Below are 23,376 nucleotides of genomic sequence, written 5' to 3' on the forward strand. Positions count from 1 at the left end.
AATACTTGTTCCACAAGAATTAAATCAGTGATTTAATTCAGAATATTTGATTGAAATCAAATATTTGTTCCACAAGAATTAAATCAGTAATTTAATTCTGAATATTTGATTTACACAATAAGCTTTAATTGGAATAAATTATTGAACACCGTAATTTTATAATTACAATAATATATGTGACATAAAGGGACATACTTTAAATGGAATTTCTTACATTCATCTCATTCTCTCTATTCCTATAATATTCATATGATCTAATCAATTTCTTAAGAATAGATATCATTACCTAATATGAATAATATATCATCAAATAAATATCTCTAAAATAAGACTTTGAAAAATCTGGGACGGTACAATCTTCTCCCTTTAAAGGAATTTCATCCTCGAAATTAAAGCCCATAAATTATCACCTATCTTCAAATTGAGTGACCCAATTTAAAAACAAATCACACTTAACCCAGAACTTACCCCAAGCTACAGTATAACTTTAAAAGTCAATCCGTTCATAGAATAAATATCAAAACATATTCCATACCCAAGCGATGTGAGACACCACAAGCACTCTTCTTGGGCTCCAGTGTCACCGTTGGAAATCCTCAGGGAATTTCTTCATTCTTGGCCTTTTAACTTTTGGCCCTTATAAATCTCTTGGCGTCTTAACTGATGACCCTTATAATATAACCCAATTTTGGCATCACCAACGCATGTTCACTAGCGACCCTTGTAGGCTTGTGTACATTTCCATCATCTCAAGCTGGGTAATGCTCTGATACCATTTGTATCATCCCAAAATTTCTTTTCTTTTATCTTGTAAATAAATTCAAGTGTTACGCTGAAATAATCTCACACAGCGGAAAAATTGTAATTATCAATACAAAACAATACCGTAAAGATACTTTTCTTTATACAAAAATACCCAAAGCTATGCTGTACAAGGCATTTATACAAATCTATCTGACAGTCTAAATTCTAGAAAAAACTTAACCAACTTGAAATCTTTGTACATCTCAATATGAATCTCTAATCACAACTACATAATTACTTTGATTTTTCATTCCTGCAAGCACCATAAAAACTGTGAAGTAGTGAGTCAATTGATTTCCGACAATACAAATCATTGTTGAATCATATATCTCAAAAGGCTAGACAAGTTATAAAACCACAAGAATCCGTATTATTGGATATCAATATCATACTTAGTAAGTAAGAATACTTACAGTGGGTTACAGGAATGAATCATCAAAGGTAATTACTTGTCGAAACTCATTCTGCTGCAATTGATCATTACCCATAAATTTCCTAATCACTGTCTCTCCCTTTCTCTCTCTCTCTCTCCCAAGCTCTCATTCTCACCTTTTCTCTCAATCCCATTTCTCTGATTTCATCTCAATCTCTCTATGTGGTTATAAAGGAAAATAAAGATAAAAAATATTTAAAGTGAGAAGGGAGATGTACGTGTGTGAGAGGAGGAAGGTTAAAAGACAGAAAAAATAGAAAGCGGGCTGGATTTCACTTCAATTTATAAAAAACAAAGCTAATAAAATCCCAACTGGCATTAATAACTTCATGAATTCCTCACTTCATAAAATCTCATTAAATCAATCACCTAGAATAATAATCATATTCCAAAATATATTAATCAATCTTCAATTATCATTTCTCTTAAATCACCCAATCAAAACATAATCTCTCATATCAAATCAGAGCTCAAATCAATATTTATTCTTATAATATTTATATGATCTAATCAATTCCTCAAGAATAAATATCATTACCTAATATAAATAATATATTATCAAATAAATATTTCTAAAATAAGACTTTGAAAAATTTGAGACGGTACAATCTTCCCCCCTTAAAGGAATTTCATCCTCGCAATTAAAGTCCATAAATTATCACCTATCTTCAAATTGAGTGACCGAATTTAAAAACCAATCACACTTAACCCATAACTTACCCCAAGTTATCATATAACTTTAAAAGTCAATCCGTTCATAGAATAAATATCATAACATATTCCATACCCAGGCGATGTGAGACGCCACAAGCACTCTTTCCGGGCTCCAGTGTCACCATTGGCAATCCTCAGGGAATTTTTTCATTATCGACCTTTTAACGTTTGGCCCTTATAAATCTCTTGGCGTCTAAACTGACGATCCTTATAATATAACCCACTTTTGGCATCACCAACGCATGTCCACTAGCGACCCTCATAGGCTTGTATATGTTTCCACCATCTCAGGCTGGGTAATGCTCTGATACCATTTGTAACATCCCGATATTTCTTTTCTTTTATCTTGTAAATAAATTCGAGTGTTACACTGAAATAATCTCACATAGCAGAAAAACTGTAATTATCAATACAGAAGAATACCGTTAAAATACTTTTCTTTATACAAAAATACCCATAGTTATGCCGTACAAAGAATTTATACAAATCTATCCAACAGTCTAAATTCTAGACAAAACTTAACCAACTTGGAATCTTGTACATCTCAATATGAATCTCTAATCACAACTGTATAATTACCATGATTTTTCATTCCTACAAGCACTACAAAAACTATGAAGTGGTGTGTCAATTGATTTTCGCCAATCTAAATCATTGTTGAATCATATATATCAAAAGGCCAGACAAGTTAGAAAAACCACAAGAATCCGTATTATTGGATATCAATATCATACTCAGTAAGTAAGAATACTTACAGTGGGTTACAAGAATGAATCATCAAAGGTAATTACTTGTCAAAACTCATTCTGCTGCAATTAATCACTACCCATAAATTTCCCAATCACTTTCTCTATCTCTCTCTCTCTCTCTCTCTCTCTCTCTCTCCCAAACTCTCTTTCTCACCTTCTCTCTCAATCTCCTTTCTCTGATTTCATCTTAATCTCTCTATATGGTTATAAAGGAAAATAAAGATAAAAAAATATTTAAAGTGGGAAGGGAGATGTATGCGTGTGAGAGGAGGAAGGTTAAAAGAGAGAAAAAATAGGAAGTACGCTGGATTTCACTTCAATTTATAAAAAACAAATCTAATAAAATCCCAGCTTCCATTAATAACTTCACGAATTCCTCACTTCATAAAATCTCATTAAATCAATCACCTAAAATAATAATCATATTCCAAAATATATTAATCAATCTTCAATTATTATATCTCTTAAATCACCCAATCAAAATATAATCTCTCATATCAAATCAGAGCTCAAATCAATAATTATTCCTGTAATATTCATATGATCTAATCAATTCCTAAAGAATAAATATCATTACCTAATATGAATAATATATCATCAAATAAATATCTCTAAAATAAGACTTTAAAAAATCTCAGACGGTACAAGCTTCCCCCCTTAAAGGAATTTCGTCCTCGAAATTAAAGCCCATAAATTATCACCTATCTTCAAATTGAGCGACCCAATTTAAAAACAAATCACACTTAACCCATAACTTACCCCAAGTTACCATATAACTTTAAAAGTCAATCCGTTCATAGAATACATATCATAACATTTTCCATACCCAGGCGATGTGAGACACCACAAGCACTCTTCTTGGGCTCCAGCGTCACCATTGGCAATCCTCAGGAAATTTTTCATTCTCGGCCTATTAACTTTTGGCCCTTATAAATCTCTTGGCGTCTTAACTGACGACCCTTATAATATAACCCACTTTTGGCATCACCAATGTATGTCCACTAGCGACCCTCATAGGCTTGTGTACGTTTCCACCATGTCAGGCTGGGTAATGCTCTGATACCATTTGTAACATCCCGATATTTCTCTTCTTTTATCTTGTAAATAAATTCGAGTGTTACGCTGAAATAATCACACAAAGCGGAAAAACTGTAATGATCAATATAAAGCAATATCGTTGAAATACTTTTCTCTATACAAAAATACTCAAACCTATGCCACACAAGACATTTATACAAATCTATCCGACAATCAAAATTCTAGACAAAACTTAACCAACTTGGAGTCTTTGTACATCTCAATATGAATCTCTAATCACAACTGCGTAATTACCTTGATTTTTAATTCCTGCAAACACTACAAAAACTGTGAAGTAGTGAGTCAATTGATTTCCAACAATATAAATCATTGTTGAATCACATATATCAAAAGGCCAGACAAGTTATAAAACTACAAGAATCCGTATTATTGGATATCAATATCATACTCAGTAAGTAAGAATACTTACAATGGGTTACAAGAATGAATCATGAAAAGTAATTACTTGTCAAAACTCATTATGCTGCAATTGATCATTACCCATAAATTTCCCAATCACTCTCTCTCTCTCTCTCTCTCTCTCCTAAACTCTCTTTCTCACCTTCTCTCTCAATCTCCTTTCTCTTATTTCATCTCAATTTCTCTATGTGGTTATAAAGGAAAATAAAGATAAAAAAATATTTAAAGTGGGAAGGGAGATGTACGTGTGTGAGAGGAGGAAGGTTAAAAGAGAGAAAAAATAGGAAGTGGGCTGAATTTCACTCCAATTTATAAAAAAACAAATCTAATAAAATCCGAACTTCCATTAATAGCTTCACGAATTCCTCACTTCATAAAATCTCATTAAATCAATCACCAAGTATAATAATCATATTCCAAATTATATTAATCAATATTCAATTATCATATCTCTTAAATCACCCAATCAAACTATAATCTCTCATATCAAATCAGATCTCAAATCAATATTTATTCATATAATATTCATATGATCTAATCAATTCCTCAAGAATAAATATCATTACCTAATATGAATAATATATCATAAATAAATATCTCTAAAATAAGATTTTGAAAAATCTTAGACGGTACAATCTTCCCCCCTTAAAGGAATTTCGTCCTCGAAATTAAAGCCCATAAATTATCACATATCTTCAAATTGAGCGACCCAATTTAAAAACAAATCACACTTAACCCATAACTTACCCCAAGTTACCATATAACTTTAAAAGTCAATCCATTCATAGAATAAATATCATAACATATTCCACACCCAGGTGATGTGAGATGCCACAAGCACTCTTCTTGGGCCCCAGTGTCACCACTGGCAATCCTCAGGGAAATTCTTCATTCTCGGCCTTTTAAACTTTTGGCCCTTATAAATCTCTTGGCATCTTAACTGACGACCCTTATAATATAACCCACTTTTGGCATCACCAACGCATGTCCACTAGCGACCCTTATAGGCTTGTGTACATTTCCACCATCTTAGGCTAGGTAATGCCACTACAAAAAATGTTTTTCTTTCCTCACATTCAGTTTCTGACGTGTTAGGTGGTCTGACACATCAGTAAAATTTATTGACGTAGCCTTTTTGACGTGTGCTAGGCATTAAAATTTTGGTTGTCAAAAATGGCACGTCAGAAAAATTTCTCAACGTGTCATTTTATGACACGTCAAAAAAATTCTGACGTTTTAAAAGTGACACTTCAGAAAATTTTTCTGACGTGGTAGGAGAGGCACATCAGAAAATTTTCTTACGTGTCAAATTGCCACGTCAAAAAATTTGTTTACGTGTCAGATTTAACATGTCAGAAATTTTTCTGACGTGCCAATCCTGGCCCGTCAAAAAAATTTTCTAACGTGTCATTTTTTGACATGTTAGAAAATTTTCAACATGTCAAAAAATTTCTGAAATGTCAAACATTATGATACGTTAGAAAATTGTGATATGTCATAACGTGACATGTCAAAATATTTGGCCAATTTTAAAATTCGATTCCCCCCGCCCCGCCCCCTATATATTTTTTTGAAATTTTTTTAGGGATGTACCCGAATTTTGGATTATAATTAACCTGATATACAATTTATCCATCAATCCATGCAAATAACATAATTCATATCCATCAACATTGATCACAGACTATCAACCAAAACTAACTTCAAGACACAAATAAAGACATATACACCAAGTGTGAATGGCCAACCACAAATAAATACATATACACCAATAAAACTATTTCTGTTATCATATATATATAACTACGTACATCAAGAAAACTATCACAAATACAATTACATCAACAAATAACTTATGTACACCAAGTGCGAATGGCCAACCATTTGTTCAATCCACATCATCGACATCGATAGCATCCTCCCCATGATATCCACTAGCTGCAAATGATAAAACAAGTAATCACCAAACAATATTCTAGAATATAATCAAGGCTTAATCATTGAGCAACATCAGTATGTAAACAATTGACATCATACTCAACAAATTCAGATTTATATCTATACCCCCAACATATTTTTGTGATCCAATCAAATGCACCAAACAATATTCTACAAGGACCATAGTGGTCCATCTCACAATACCAAATACTTCAAATGCAAAGCTCTAACCCACATCCACCACCAAACCAACCATGATATATATAAACCAAATTCAACAGGATTTACAACATCATTAATGAGAATGATTACAACATATCCAAACTCTAAATTTAGAAGTGCACATATATATATATATATAGGGATAGTTCTAAAACCACATTGACCATTAAAAAATGTTATTACCTGATCCACTATCAACCGACAATTGCACAATCACAAAGGGTGGGGAAGCTCTATCTGGCGCGGAGTTCGACCACATCATTTCCTCGAGCTGGCGAAAACGGTCGTCAAACATTGCTATCATTTGAGCCTCCTTTTCAACCAACTACGCATCTTTCGCAACCATCTGCGCAGCCACCTACTCTACCACTTGCTGAGCTACTTGCGCAAGTGTCTGCTCCCACTCTACGGCCAACAAGGCATTCATCTCTACCATGTGCTTTGCCCTCTCCGCCTCAAGTACTCTGTCAAGACTTTCTTGTGAGATTGTGGAGTGCCCGGTGTTCTGTGACCGTGCTTGTGACGGTGTATAATATGAGTGTATGTAGCCCCGCACAAGCAGAATATTCGGTCCAGCTTGCCGAAACCCTACTAGCGTATTCAGGCTTATTTCCAAGCGCCTGGGCGTACGCGTCGTTCGGCACCCACTTGACCGTCCCCTCTGTCACGCTCGACGATGCTGCAGAGTCAGTGGGTATAAGCTCCTCCATCCTCTCCTGTATGTTACATTAATTATTGGGTCAGTGGGTCATCCAACTGTTAATCACAAATAAATTATCACATATATAAGCAACACAACATATGAAAGGTGAGTAGCATACACATCTCTCCTTGACTATGTCATTCGGATATCGACCATCCTTCTTCTTATGTGTGCGGATGTAAGACTGTGCACGAGTAGGAGGAGTGCCCACACGTATGGTCTGCTGAAAAAATAGAACATACAGATATGTTTATATATATATATATATATATATATATATATATATATATATATATATATATATAGGGTAAATTGCACGCATACCTCCTCATGTGTCAGCCTTGCATAGCTCTTCAACTCGGTGCAATGGGGCATATTGTTCAATGCTCGCAAGCTCTTCATATACGCCACATAATCCTACACAATTAACATTCTTAATATGTTAATACTAACACAATTACAATTAATGACACTGCACAAAATTATAGTATAACTCATGACATACCTTGTTCTTTTGGCTACACTATTTCTCCAACAAGATCTCCAAGTCAACAGCGTTGTACCCAGAGAGCCTTTCTTGCCCCACTCTCACCCGTACGGTGACCGGAGTATTGTCTGTCGTAATGACAAGAACTTTTTTTAGCTCGTGTCTCCAAGGCCTCAGTTTGGTGCCCATATCTTGGAACGCGTCCTTCTTTACGGCAGCCAAGTTGCACTCTAGCGGGACGAAAAAGTCTACCTGCACAAGTTCAAAATTGATAAATTAAAAAAACCTAAAATATATGTGTATATGTATATAGATATAAACACACATATATATGTACAACTTAGAGCATATATATATACATACATTAGGAGTGTTTGACATAATAAAATACACATACCATCAAGGCATCCCATATATCCTCCTTGGTACACTACGGTACCTTCGTCCAGTCGTCTGGTATTCGGACATAATTTTAGCTCCTTATGACCTTACCGGCCATTCATCTAAACCTCATGGCACTAAATCCGGCAAGCTGCCATGAAGCATTGTACTCAAGTATAATCCTTTTGCCGGCGGGGACCCTCAACAACCTGTGCAAGTCAAGAATGGTGAATACCTCAATAATTGTGTTTCCATTTGGATCGGTACCTAACAGATTAAAAATTACCAACGTAAGTTATTTCGAGTTGAATACTAACTACAAGTAATTAAGACTTATATGTATGACATTTGAGCATATACACTTACTTATCATCCGGACCAGTTGAGGGCCTAACCGTCGGCTGAAGCAGAGTCGCTGGGCTGCGGGTCATTCATGGCACCTGTCCCACCAGTCGTGTCTTCTGAGCGCTGTGTCTCACTATCCTCTCCACCTACTTTGTATTTTTTTTAAATGTTTAGAATTTTATGAAGTTATAGTTGCATTGAAATATAATTGATATCGCACCAATATAGTTAGAAACTAATGCTTTGATAATCAAAAAAATTTCAAAAGACCAAAGAGATAATTTCAACAACTTTCAAAAACTTTCAAAACTTTCAATCTTTCAAAAAAACTTTCGTCTGTACCTGTGCTATACTGGCCGTATAGCTGTTCCACATGGCCTTGGAAACTCTGCCCTAACTCGTTGTACGTCGGCCAGCGAGTTGGATGAAATGATGCATCCATGTCGTACAGATACGAATCAGGCCAATACCCCATCTGAGCCATGCCTGTCGAACCGTATTGTAACGACCTAGATTTTAAAACTCTTATTTAAATAATATTAAATAGATTAAAAGAATAATCGATAAATTAAACAATGATATGTGGATTAATGATATTAAATAACTATTTAGTGTTAAAGGTATATTACATTAATTTTTGACCTCTTATGTATATTACTTAAATTCTAAAAATTTAGCTTCACTAATATGTTTATAAGCATAATCAAACCCAATCTAGTGAATAAATTATTTATATTGGTGTTTAGCGAAGTCAGAAATTAATTTGAAGCTTTTCAGTTTTTAGCCTAAAAAGCAGTGTCTTAATTTTCATACTGTCTAAATGAGATCAAAACTGCTAAAGTAAGATACCAAGGCTAGCCTCATTTGTTGAAAGCTTAATGTCTTCTAGTAATAAGGGTTATAGTAAATATCATGATTATAATGATTTAATAAGGCAAGTGGCCAAGTGGGAATGCAAATAGATTAAAGCCTAAGTTGAATAGGAAACTTTGTATAGGCCAAAAATAGACTCAAAAGAACTCGGATGAAGTCAAACTAAAAATATAAAATGTTTATCTCGGAGTCCTCTATCTACTCTCAAAATTTCATGTCAATCGGAGTAGGTTTGGACATTGAAAAATGGATCGGGATACACTGCCCTCATTTTGGACGAAAATTCTAATTGGTATAGAGCATGAAATATGGACTAGGTTCATTCTTTTGGTTAAATAAATCTCAACCCTTAGATCAAATGTGTAAAAATAAATCCTAACCATTCATTCTCTTATAAATAGAGCCTTAGCTAAATTCACTTTCACTTGAGTTTTTACAACCTTAGAACAAGTAAAATTGTTTGCTCCTCCTTTCATTTTACTTCTTAGTTCTAGTCAAATACCATATAGCTTAGATCTTTCTTGTAATATTCAAAGTGTTCTTATTTTTCTAAACTAGCTACCTAGAGAAGATTTGGTGGAGTTTTACTTCTAAGGATTATTGGGTAAGTGTTTCTTGTATAAATATTATGATTTATTGCTTGTATCACTTGTTCTCATTTAATTGTTTAAAGACCCAATAAGCGTATAATGTAAAATAGCGTAATAGATACAAGTGAATTAATAATAATGAGTTAGTAGACAAAATCAATTAAAGGCTTATGATATTATCTATATATTATTTACTTTACAGCTTTTACATTCGGTCATTTCTTTTATTGTTATTTAAATTTTAATTCATATTTTTGGCGGTCATCCCCAGAATATGAATTCAGTATTTACATTCAGTCATTTCTTTTATTGTCATTTAAATTTTGATTCATACTTTGGTAGGTACGGACCATTGGTCTCATCTCCAAAATATGAGTCATGTTTTATATATATTATTTATAATACTAATTTGTATTTAGTGATACTGGCCATTAGCCTCGTCACCAAAAATGAATTTAGGCATAAAGCTAGTTATAAGTGACTATCTTAGATTAATATAATAAAATGAGTAAGTAAAGATGAAGTGTCGGATAATAAATAAATATAAAAAGATTAGGGTCTTTAAACAATGATATTATTGGAGAATGAACTAAGTATTGCTTGTATGTATGTATTTATATGCAGAAGTGGAGCAAAATACTACACTAAGGAGTGTAAGTATGGATATACTTACTGAGTACTAGCTTTGTTTTATTGTTATAGGAATTCTTATTTTGTCTTATTATTATAATTTTGCAATACAACTGCTGCATAATGTGTCTAATAAAATGGGCTGATAAGATAGCCACTTTAAGAACAAGCTGGGTGGATTGCCGCGAGGAACTGTCGGTATCTCAGTGGATGAGGGTATATAACCGTCCAACTGGCCTAATATATAATTAAGCTGGGGCGGTGTAGTTGCCAGCACCAAACAGGTAAACCTCTAAAGTGTGAGGGACATAACGGAAGTAAGCAGGCTGAGAGCTCATGACAAGAGGTCTAAAGAAAGATTATCATAAAACACAAACTAATCTATCATTACGCTACATTCACAACTCATTCATTATTTTATATTTTAGTATTTAATCTTACTTGTTCAAACTAGTCTTTTTAGTCTTTATCTCTAGGAAAATAGATTACTCACTTGTTTGCCTATGTAAATATGATAACGTCATCTTTACATAGATCTTGATGCAGGAATAGAAAGTGAGGACGATGGTCCTTTTACTGGTTTTGCTGGTTGATAGACCATCTACTGCAGGATTGATGCTTACTCTATGGAGCAAGACTCATTTATGTTAATCGCTTTTATTATGTATGATGATGTGTGTGAACTTAATAAATATTACTATGTTAATTTAGGTGCTATCTGTGGCATATATTTAGTACACCTAGTGTGTACATATGTTGTAATGAAAACCATGTTTCTATTTTATTTAATAATATATCACCTCGAGGTATTTCAGTCAGCTCAACTGTGTTGTGTAAGTTATTCCTAGGTCATAGAAAAAGAAAAAAAATATTAATATACATACTCCACTGTAAGATTGTATTTTCTAAAGTTGCAGCGTCACGACTTTGATATTTGCTAGTTCAAATATCGGGGCGTTACACGTATGGATTATGGATAGGGATCTCCCCTTCCACATTACCTGGAAGTACTGGTCAATACTCGTCCTACTGCCCCATAAGCTGAGCAATGTCTTGTTGCTCACTGTCATCTAGGTGGTATGATGGAGACTCATGCGACATAGACTGCCACATTAAACACGAGCCCCTCCGTGCTCTTGTCTTCCTCCTACTACTCATGATAACCTGCGAAAAACAGCACTCACCCAATTAATTACATATACAATGTATGAAATATTCACTACCATATGTATGCATGACTTACATATTTGTGATCATATTATTTTAGGCATTAGGATAAAGCAACATGGCAATGAGATTTGATTAGTGTTACTTAAAAAGTAAAGATATAGAATTACTTTCTAGCAATAGCATAAAAGACGAGCTAAATTTTTTAAATGTCCGTCTGGGGTCCATGAACCGATCAACCCCAAATCTTGCAGGAAAAACTTTTTCATTCTTCTTCTTCCTTTTTTTTTTTTCTTAAATTATTTTTCCTGTTGGTCCTTGATTGTGCACAATTTGTTTGTCTTCTAGTAAATCAAGGTATTAAATTAATTAGCACAATATTTAAGAGATAAATATTGTAAAGTATAAAAGTGAATTAATGTATGCATGTAACTATATAATTGGGTATTTAGTCGGATTCAAAGGATACGCCAACATGGTAGCAAAAAGTAATATTTGTATATATGTGCTTCAAATAAATAATTTCTTAAAGATTAAAGGGCAAATGGCATGAACCAAATCATAACAGGAAAAATAGTTCGTTTATAACCTAGCTCTGTGAATATTTTCTTCTAATTTAAAATAAGTAGGTGTCTCTATCTTCTATTTAGAGTAAATATAACATCTACCTAGTTTCGTTATATATGGAGACCCTAAATATAATAAATTTGGCTAGGTTAGTTTTTTTTTTATATATTCTTTTACATTAACACAATATATATGAACTTTAAAACCAAAACACATTTAAAAAACTAATCTGAAACAAGAACCCACCATTATATATTCATTTTGAAGGCATGCATATTCATATACAACAATAATTAATAGATATACCATACAAAAAATAAAACTAGCTAACAAATTAATTACTTGCTCACAAGTACTCAATCCAGTGCATTAACGAAACATCATGCAGATTCAAGACAAAATAAAACATATATATAAAACAAAACAATATATATATATATATATATATATGGCGACGGCGAGATGGATCGGAGCTGGCCGACAATCAGAGATGGAGAGTGAGCTTGAGAGAGAGAGTTAGTGCCGCCGGTTCCAAGTTGAGAGAGCTGAGAGAGAGAGAGCGGGAGATGAGGGAGTTGAGGAAGAGTGAGGGAGAGGAAGAGAGACCTGCCGAAGCTAAGGGAGAAGAAAAGAAAAAGGGAAAATGGGGAATGGTCTGCACTGTACGCGTGGGAGCTAGGCGGGAGAGAAGAAAATATGTAGCAGGGAGGGAGAGGGGGGGAAAAAAAAAAAAAAAGGAAGAAATAAATGCGATGGGACGACCAGCGAGGTGCTGTCCTTCCCAATGCAAGTTCCTAACGTGCCACATATGGCACGTCAGAAAAGAGGTCCTTAATTAATTATATTTTTATTAATTAGCTATATATATATATATATATATATATATATATATATATATATATCAGGAAAAACTATAGGGTGGTGTCAGTTATGCAAAGACAAAGACTTAGAAGAAGGAGATGTGTGTGTGTTTGAACAGATCAAGAGGAATCCTGTTGTGCTTAAGGTCTCAATATTTCACCTGGCTGACTATGAAGTTAACTAACTTTCACACATAACTTGTCTAAACTCAGAGTCGTCAGTGGTGTTTGGCATGTAGAAGCTTTAAGGGTGTATGGTTTTTGTTTTTATATATGCAGTGACTTTTTCCAGTCCATGAAAGGTATATATATTTACCGTATATATATATTTACCATATATATATACTTAACAGCTATAGCTAGCTAGATAGGTTCGAAGCTCGCTAATTATTTCAGCTAACATATATATATACATACCCTAGCCAGCTATATATATATATATAGCTATATATATATATATAATTCGAAGTAAAAAATCAATGCATGTGGAGGAAGCATTAATAAAATTAATTACAATAATCATTATACACATAGCAATTAAATTAATTTTGTTATTAATTATTAATTGTTATGGACAAGAATGTTCTCCAAACCGTTATGGAGGAAATTTAGATTAAATTTAATGTGCCTTTTAAATGTTTATAAACACTTTGCAATATTTTATATCGGTTGGAAGATATTTAAATATCTGCATGCATGTCCAATTTTTATTAATCGTTAATTTTTATTAAAACTTTTCTTATCAAATTTTTTTTATTAATCGTTAATTATTTTGTTATTAATTTATATTCATCGTTAAATTTTAAAAAAAAAAATACATAATTTTTATTATTAAATTTTAGTGTGTGAAAGAATGACACGTCAATATTTACTGACGTGGCGGAATGACTCGTCAATAAGGTATTGACATGTTAAAATAACAGGTCAAAATTTATTGACATGTCAAAATGGCATGTCAATAAATATTGATGTGTCATTTTAACACGTCAATATTTATTGACGTGTCATTTGACACGTCATAAATATTGACGTATTATAGTTTATCACGTCACTATATTAACTTATTTAAATAAAATTTTTAAAATTAAATTAAATTTAAATTTAGCAATGTGTCCATATTTGACACGTTGCTATATCTTGACGTGTGAAATGTGCCACATCACTAAATATTGATGTGGCACATTCAACACGTCAGAAAAATAATTATTGATGTGCCACTTTTGGTACGTCAATAATTACTGACATGGCAAAAGTTGGGTTACTGTGTGCCACGTCAGAAACTATCTGCTTTTTTTTTGTAGTGTGCTCTAATACCATTTGTAACATCTCGATATTTCTCTTCTTTTATCTTGTAAATAAATTCGAGTATTACGTTGAAATAATCTCACATAGCGGAAAAACTGTAATTATCTATACAAAACAATACGGTTAAAATACTTTTCTTTATACAAAAATACACAAAGCTATGCCGTACAAGGCATTTATACAAATCTATCCGACAATCTAAATTCTAGACAACACTTAACTAACTTGGCATCTCTGTACATCTCAATATGAATCTCTAATCACAACTGCATAATTACCTTGATTTTCTATTGCTGCAAGCGCTATAAAAACTATGAAGTAGTGAGTCAATTGATTTCCGACAATATAAATCATTGTTGAATCATATATATTGAAAGGCCAGACAAGTTATAAAACCACAAGAATCCGTATTATTGGATATCAATATCATACTCAGTAAGTAAGAATACTTACAGTGAGTTACAAGAATGAATCATCGAAGGTAATTACTTGTCGAAACTCATTCTGCTGCAATTGATCATTACCCATAAATTTCCCAATCACTGTCTCTCTCTCTCTCTCTCCCAAACTCTCTTTCTCACTTTCTCTCTCAATCTTGTTTCTCTGATTTCATCTCAATCTTTCTATGTTGCTATAAAGGAAAATAAAGATAAAAAATATTTAAAGTGGGAAGGGAGATGTACGTGTGTGAGAGGAGGAAGGTTAAAAGAGAGAAAAAATAGGAAGTGGGCTGGATTTCACTCCAATTTATAAAAAACGAATCTAATAAAATCCCAACTTCCATTAATAACTCCATGAATTCCTCACTTCATAAAATCTCATTAAATCAATCACCAAGTATAATAATCATACTCCTAAATATATTAATCAATCTTCAATTATCATATCTCTTAAATCACCCAATTAAAATATAATCTCTCATATCAAATCAATATTTATTCCCATAATATTCATATGATCTAATCAATTCTTCAAGAATAAATATCATTACCTAATATGAATAATATATCATCAAATAAATATCTCTAAAATATGACTTAAAAAAAAATCAGGGACGCTAGAAGACCCCTTGTATCAACGACACGTTTATTTGTTCTAGAGCTTACACATATTTTCTGAGAGATCTTACTTGAGCATCGGAGGGAGATTACGCTCAACACAGGATGCTTTCTCTTCGTGCTTACTTTGTTCACCTGTTTCAGGTTCGAGCACGGGGAACGTGTTCACACCGTACCAAAAATTGTTCTAACAATTACAGTTCTTAATTATTTTTTAAGAACTAAATATTCTCAAATATTCTGAAGAATAAGTTTAAGTTTTGAAGAATAAGATAAAAGTCCACACTCTTAGTTATTATTAGTCATTTGTAGGAAGATTTAAAGGCATCATAATCCATGAGGTTGCATGTGTTTTTCATTGGAGGTGTAGAAGAAAGTTTTGCCTAATAGCCAATGAGTGGTCAAAATACCAAGTGGTTCTTGCTTTTACAATTTATTTTAAGGAGAAAATATACTTTAGCCCCTTAACCTATCATTACATTTCCATTTACACCTCAAAACTTTAAAAAGTTGTATCGAGCCCCCCTAAACTACCACCATATGTCAAATTTTTTTTTTTAAAAAAAAAAAACTTCTGAAAAAAAATTTAAGGGAGCTAATATGAAAAATGCCACCCCTTTTTGGTATTTTTAGTTTCTCCCAATTTTTGTTTAATTTTTTAATAACTCCAAGGGCATTTGAGGCAAAAAAAAAAATGAAAAAAAATGTCTAATTTGACACATTGTGGTAGTTCAATGGGCCCCGATGTTATTTTTAAAAGTTTAGAGCCATAAATGAAAATGCGGTTATAGTTTAGGGAACTAAAGTATATTTTCTTCTTATTTTAAAATAGTATAGTTGTTCACATGTTCTCATTAAAGTTCGATCTTGGTATGATAATTTTTATTTTTGCGTTGCGCTAGTATGTTTTTGCACTCATATTCCCAACAGTTAAAACCATACTCATCTATCGTATCTGTTACAATATATTACATCAATCTAGCATTCAATTTGAGAAGCGAAAAAATCCTAAGCAAACAATTAGACCCTAAATCTAGAGGTTCGATCCAGATTTAGCATTGAACTAAATGATCTAAGTAGCTATAACGTGTGTTGTTGACTCACCTCTTTGTTACAAATATTGTTGATATCGATTTTCCATTTCAGGACCAAACATCAATAATTCATCGTTAGCGGGGCTATGATGTTGTTGTTCATTGGAAGAAGGTTGATACCATCTTTGCCGAAGATAATGAAAGATGAATATCAAAAGAGCAATGGTGGATGTTCCTCCGGTGATGACAAAGAGGCCCCAAAAACTATTTATTCCAAGACTATCATGATTATCAACAAGTTGAGCGGTGGAGCAGTTGAAGGATGAGTTTAAAGAACGCTCAAGCTCTTGCAATTTTCCACTTTCAGACACTTTAAGAACTGCTTCGGAAATATCAGGTAGATAAGGAGAACTCCTCGCAAAAGCCTAAGACATGAGAATAATCTTTTAGACCACACATAAACTTTAAGCGCTTGCAACTTTTCACTCTTTTATATGTCTGTTTTTTATATTTCTGGAAATGTATATCCAGAAATATAAAAATGTATATCCAAAAAAAGACTTTTAATTGGGAAAGCAAAATGAAAGAGTAATTCAAAGCAAATGATGGCTTAGTGGGCACTCACAAATCCGAAGCCTCCAACTTTGAATGTTGGTCCCGAAGTGGTGAAACCATCACAATATTTAGCAAGATACATTTTAACATATGGGACCTCAAGAAAGGCTGCTGCTATCTCTCCCGTCATGAGAGCCTGTGGATAATCATCTTCTGTATGCATTCTCTTTATGTTGTTCGGATGAAAACCTATGACCTCCTCCAAATATTTCACAACAAAGGAATTCGCATCACACCCAACTTTGGCTCCACTCTTTTTAAGTGTCTCGATGTCGACCTTTATTGGATCAAGTCTTTGAATGGTAAGCAATGTTGTTAGACTGGCAGTGAAACTTTGTGTGATGACTAATGCAACAAATAGCCATACTGCCATAGCCATCCGTGACAAATTGCTGTGTAATTTCACTCCTACAAGTAAACACATGACTTCATGATTTCCTAGTTTTGAGGGACATAACATACATGAGATCAAGGAAATAGTTATGTAGCATTCCATAGCTTGTACACTATTTATGGATTCTCCAGCTAATGTAGTTTAATTTATTTCAGATTCATTGTATTACTGGAAACTTCTTTTGTGTCTCACACAGAGTAGTGTTGATATCTTTGTTGCGTAGATTTCAATGACTTTAAAGTATAACATCCCACTTATTCCAAACGCTTAAACTTATATGAAATGATAAATTAAATCATTTAATATTCTAACACTATTCCTCAAGTGTGGGATCAAACTCTCTTATAATAAATGAGACCCAATACGTAGAATACTTAATTAATGGAGACAAGATTTGAATTCAAGATTTTGTCTCTAATACAATGATAAATAACAATTATTCAAAATGCTTGAGCTTATAGGAGATAGTAAATTTAATATTTTAATTAATATTCTAACACCCCTACTTTTGAAAAAAAAAAAAAGAAAGGGAGGAACATGTGGAACTTTAATTGTTACTATCTTTGTAGTTTAAATTGTTTAAAGGCTTAATGTAAGTAATTAAGAGAAACAAATAAGGAAGATAAATATGCTTACCTTGTAGTGAGAACAATGTTGTGAAGGATAAGGAAAGCATGGTTCCAATTTGGTTGCGTATATTGCCTCGAAAATTTGGGTGGTGATTCCGCTCTATCAACCATACCACAAATCCATTATAAACATTAATGATCCCTGTAAAGGCCCACAAGTAGGTGGTGAATGGCTTCTGGAATAACCAAGCTCTTTCTGATCTTTTAGGTTTTATGTATATCAAGATCTGGAGACCCGACTCAGCATACGGTTGAGAAAATTCTGCATATTCACAACGATGGGAAACTATAGCTGTATCTCCAACAACTGCATCAAGATTCTTCACAAATACAAGGTAAAAATTCAGCTGAGGCAACTACAAAGGTGCAAATTTTTCATTTCACTCTACCAAGCTTTTTAAAGACATAAAGGTGTTCAACTTGTAAAAAATTACCCTAACATGCCAAATGAAGCCATTTTGAAATGTTGTAATCATTAATTAGATCTAATAGTCATTTGTGTTAATACAAAGCAAAGTTAAGCAAGAACAAGTGTTTAGTATACTGTTTAAATGGGCATGTAGTATAAAATGTTTGTAGTAGATAAGTAATATTTTACCTTAACGTGAACTTGCTCCACCAAAGAATCATAGGTGCCTTCAAATGGTATAAAATCATATGGCAAGTGATATGGAAGAAGTGCTAATGTGGCTTTGAAGACTTCGATGGAAAATCCATTGATGATTGGGTCGCCCCCAAGATGATCATATGTCACATTCACAAATTCTCTAAATGTGCTCTTCGCAGGTACTCCTATTTTCAGTCGGTATGAATGACTAGTTGGTATCACCCATCCTTTTGGCACTGACCAGGGGCCGCCTGGCCAAAACACTTGTCCTAGAATGCTCATCGATTTGTTGTAAATGCTTGACTTATGGATGCTCTCTGAGAAGCCCAATCCCTCCGTCCAGTATCCAAGTTTCCTGTAACTTTTTCCGGCAACATTAACTATTTGAAAAATGTGAACTGGAACCAATTTCCGCTCAGTACTAAAATTGAATAAACCAGTCAGGCCCTCAAATTTGGTTTTCAATATTTTTTCTAACAACTCTTGTCCATTCATTTTATCCACACAACCACTACTTTTTGAATATAGATTTCCCTCTAATGCAAGAGCCACTGCCCATGCAGCATCATAGGCCTGCAAAGTAGAAGTTCCTGGTTCTGGAAGTGGCCCATTAGAATATTGTAAACGAAACATAACCTGAAATCGAGATTGGAAATCTTTTGAGCGTTTATTAGGGGTGGAAAAGTAGGTCTTCACTCCCAAGACACCTTGAATCGAGGTAATGGATGATGCATTAAGTGAATCTATCTGACTTGTAATGTCATTGGTGGTGATCCACACAAAGTCTTTCCCTATCATTCCCATCTCACTAGCTTCCTTGAAGATTTTAGTGGCTAATGTAATGGAAGTGTGAACAATGAAAACTCTACATTGTCCATTTTTTAGGCTCTCCAATTTTTTAGATATATAAGTGTAAGGAGAGAAAGGGGAGAGAGCCACAAGTTCATTAATCTCTGCGTCGACATCTTGTATAGCGGTAATGATGTTGGGATTTATGCCACTCGCAACTGGGTTGAAGTCTTCATAGATGATGTTAACTTGTCGCCATTGCCAACTCTGAATTATAGCTGCTACAGCTTTCATCTGAGCATCTACGTTGCGAGCTGCACTAACCAGGAATGGCCATTGGGAAAAGGCCCAAAGTGGGGCCTCATTTGACAGTGATACAATAGGAACTTGGGATTCATTGCCAAGCTGAGCAACAAAGACTGCCTCCTGCCATGCTCTAAAGCCAATGATTACCCTTGCGTGATGCTTCTTAATGAGGATCTTAGCTGCAATCAAAATTGTGAGTCTACATTCCAATTAATGTGCATAATGGAAAAAAAAATGATCTTTTAGTTTGATTTAGATTATTAGTTTTATTAATTTGGTTATTAGTATTTAATTTATATTTTAAGAGTTTAATGTTATTTTGTAATTCAATAATGGATTTAGCAAAAAATTAGTTAGATTAGGGTTAGGATTTTGTCATTTTCTATTTTAAGTTTTCTTTTGTACTCCAATAGACACATGAAAATTAATGAATAAACAGATTTTGTTCTTTATAAGTTGTAATTACTCTTCTCTTGCACTAAAACGCCTTTCCCATGGTGCATGACACCAATTTCTCTGTTTGATGAGACGTCAATTCTTTGTTTTTCTTGTGTTGCATCAAGTTTCGTATTAGACGCAAAAGTCCCTACTAAGAAGACATACGCTATACCAGGATGACCACACGAAGCACGAGGCAATATGGGAGCGGCCTACTTTCGCAACAACAAAGGGATGATCTGCTAGTAAATATGATAAACTATTTGTGTTTTGTGACAAATCCATCCAAACATCCTACCCACCAATAGCCATCGCAAGCTAACAGCCCCAAAATCAGTCATTGGCAATCTGACTTATACACCCCCTATATATCATTCTCATTCAAAAATCAAAAGAAACCAAAGAAAAATTCCAAACAAAATCCCAAACAAAATCCCAAAGCCTCGATCTTTTGCCAAACCCACGTCGGAACTACAACCTTCGGTTGCACACTACTGCGACACAAATCACTGCAAATCTTGCCCACCAATCTCTCCAACTCTTCTATAGTTCCATCTAGACAGCAACATCTCAACCGTCATCCTAGAAGTGTCGGCGACTACATAACCGCTGCACTTGTCACCTACAGGCCTTCACTCTGCTTGCCACAGCCTGAAAGTACCGCACTCAACATCCAAGACGCGCCGCCAACCACTGTGCTACCCTAGTTGGCTGTCCTACCGCCCAACCACGAATTGTTACAGTAATAATTAAGTGATTAAATTAACTTTTTTATTAGCTTAACCTTCGAATAAGTGATGACTTAAAATGGTATCAGAGCCAAACATTATAAGTTCAAACCTTTGACTCCACTATTAAGCGATTAAATTTATCTTTTCCTATCAATTGGATCTCGTTACATTTGTTTGGTGGGAAAGAAAAAGAAAATAGTCTTGTTTTGTGTAGTTTTCAGTCATCAAGTGAAATACAAAGGAACATAAGCAGGATGACAAGCCGTGAACAACAATATGTAGTGACAAGAACACGTCCAGGTGTCAACAAGAAGTCCTCCGAGCTCTTTCCAAGAATTGGTGAAATGGGCTACTAAAAAAAAGAAAGAGAGAGAGAAAGAGAGAAATGCTATAGGTTAATATTTTTCTCATATTTAGCCTATCTCATCTTATAAATCAATTATTAGATTTGTGTATTTCTGTGGACCCCACAATTATAATGGTTGATCTATTAAATTTGTAAGCAAATATGGGTCAAATATGATAAACTTATTGACCCCTACCATTTCTCTAAAAACAAATGTCTTCAACTCTTAGATTTTTTTTTTTTATTATTTTTTCAAAAAAAGGGTAGAATAATGCGGGATGAAAACAAATAATTGAGTTTTTTAGTTTTAATTAGATTAGTAGTTTAATTTAGGTTATATTAATTAGGTTCTTAATATATTTAATTTTATAGTATGAGAGTGAGTGGTATTTTGCAATTCATTAATGAGCTTGTCTCAAAGTCAATCAAATTAGAGTTAAGCTTTTTGTCATTGTTTATTTAAGTGTTCTTTAAATTTCTACTTCCAAAGAGACGGATTAGAATTGATGAATTAACAAATTTTTTTCTTTATGAGTTGTGATTACTCTTCTCTTGTGGTGACCATTATCTCAGTGTGACACCAATTTCTCCATTTGTTGAAAAACACCAATATTTTATCTTTCTTGTTTTTCATCTATTTTGAAAATAATCCTTCCGATGATGGGTCAATAAGGATAGAAAAGTATTCATGGATGAACAAATATGAGCAGTACATTAAAAAAATTCTCTTGTGCGATATGTGATGATTATTGTATTGGTGTACTGTCTATGTGAATAATTACAGTTAGCCAAGCATATTGATAACAAATTCATGATCTTGAGATAACTATACATATCATTGTGTTTATCAATCACATGCATGGATGGTATAATTGATCTTCGATACATGATCATGAGATAACTATACATATCATTGTGTTTATCAATCACATGCATGTATGGTATAATTGATCTTCGATATGTAAAATTATTGTTGATCAATTAGCACCAGAGAATTCATACTTGTGGAGAAAATGCGTGTTGACATGAATTAAGAAGAAGCAAGACAAGGAAAAGCAGTTCTCACCAGAAGAGGCTGCTCCGATGGGGTCTCCTCGAGAGTTTCTCACATGTAGAGTTGGGTAATATTGCCGGAGACTCGTTCTCCGGGCATAAAAATCCTTAAGCGCCATCTCCATTGCTACTTTCTCTTTTTTTCCGGCAAGGGAAGTGTAATCTACAACAGCACCTAAACTGAGCTTGCAGTCAAGTTGGCGTTTCTCCAAAGCATCATCCATGGCGTTGGACGTGCCATTTGAAGAACTAAATACCAAGATGAACAAGAAGATAAATAAACAGTGGATTGCATGCATTTCTCCTGCTCTTTTGGGCATTTTACACTGACTCAGAGAGTCAGAATATATATATATTGATTACCTGAATCATGTCAATATCGCAGTGGCTTCTCCGTAATCTCCATAAATGGACTTCTTCAAAGTTCTTGCCTTATGATTTAATAACAAAACAGATGATGCGTATGCAGAACTTTTCAAATATTTACAAGCAAGGCATTAGAGTGATAGTATAATAAGTTGACTTCAAGCTTTTGGTAGACAATTGATCGTGTCTAAGGGAGGCAGATTCAAATCCCAATACTACCTCACTTTCGCCTTGTGAATCTTCTCTCAAAGTCAATGCCAGAATATTGCATAGTAACCGTTGTCTAACGTTTTTTTGTAATGGAAAAATAATTCCTAAGAATGAGTATTACTAGGAATAAAAGAAGATGGAATAGAATAATGATTGGGTGTGGCATAGTATCAAGCCGAATCTACAAGCACTATAACTCACACAACTAAGGCCAACAAGTTTTTATACGACTTAGGAACCCAACATAAAATTAGCGAGTTAAGGTTAAAAGGTCTGACATATTTAATTAAATAGGTTGAGTTAAAATTGACTCATAAAGTCTTATACTCATATCTTAACACGATTCAAATCCAACAAATGACATTCAGGGCACACAATGTTTTAAAGAACTCACAAATTGGACACAAACCTCATACAAATTTTAGGGGTTCAGGTTGTGGGGTCTAACATGTTTAATTAAATAAGTCAAGTTACGGTTGACTTATATAGTCTTATACTCATACATCAACACAACCCGAACTCGATATGCAAGCAC

General features: G+C 33.8%; 1 protein-coding gene across 1 annotated transcript; it reads right to left on the reverse strand.

The window, feature by feature from the left end:
- Nucleotides 1-16,434: 16,434 nt before the first annotated feature.
- On the reverse strand, nt 16,435-22,618 carry LOC132181817 (glutamate receptor 2.8-like). Its single transcript, XM_088516175.1, has 5 exons — nt 22,279-22,618; nt 18,594-19,876; nt 18,003-18,315; nt 16,983-17,380; nt 16,435-16,782 (listed from the first exon to the last, which is right to left on the reverse strand). Exons 1-5 carry the CDS (start codon nt 22,583-22,585, stop codon nt 16,435-16,437), a joined length of 2,649 nt encoding a protein of 882 aa, XP_088372301.1. The 5' UTR covers nt 22,586-22,618.
- Between the last annotated feature and the right edge of the window lie 758 nt (nt 22,619-23,376).

Source organism: Corylus avellana, chromosome 5, assembly GCF_965113065.1.
Source record: "Corylus avellana chromosome 5, dhCorAvel1.hap1.2, whole genome shotgun sequence".
In the NCBI taxonomy this organism is placed as follows: domain Eukaryota; kingdom Viridiplantae; phylum Streptophyta; class Magnoliopsida; order Fagales; family Betulaceae; genus Corylus; species Corylus avellana.

What these genes read in the sequence shown, in the direction of transcription:
- LOC132181817 (XM_088516175.1), bottom strand. Translation starts at nt 22,585, where the DNA reads ATGCCCAAAAGAGCAGGAGAAATGCATGCAATCCACTGTTTATTTATC. An exon ending in CATCGGAGCAGCCTCTTCTG is followed by an intron (nt 19,877 to 22,278) that starts GTGAGAACTGCT and finishes TTTTGATTGCAG; the next exon opens with CTAAGATCCTCATTAAGAAG. An exon ending in AAGTTGGAGGCTTCGGATTT is followed by an intron (nt 16,783 to 16,982) that starts GTGAGTGCCCAC and finishes CTCATGTCTTAG; the next exon opens with GCTTTTGCGAGGAGTTCTCC.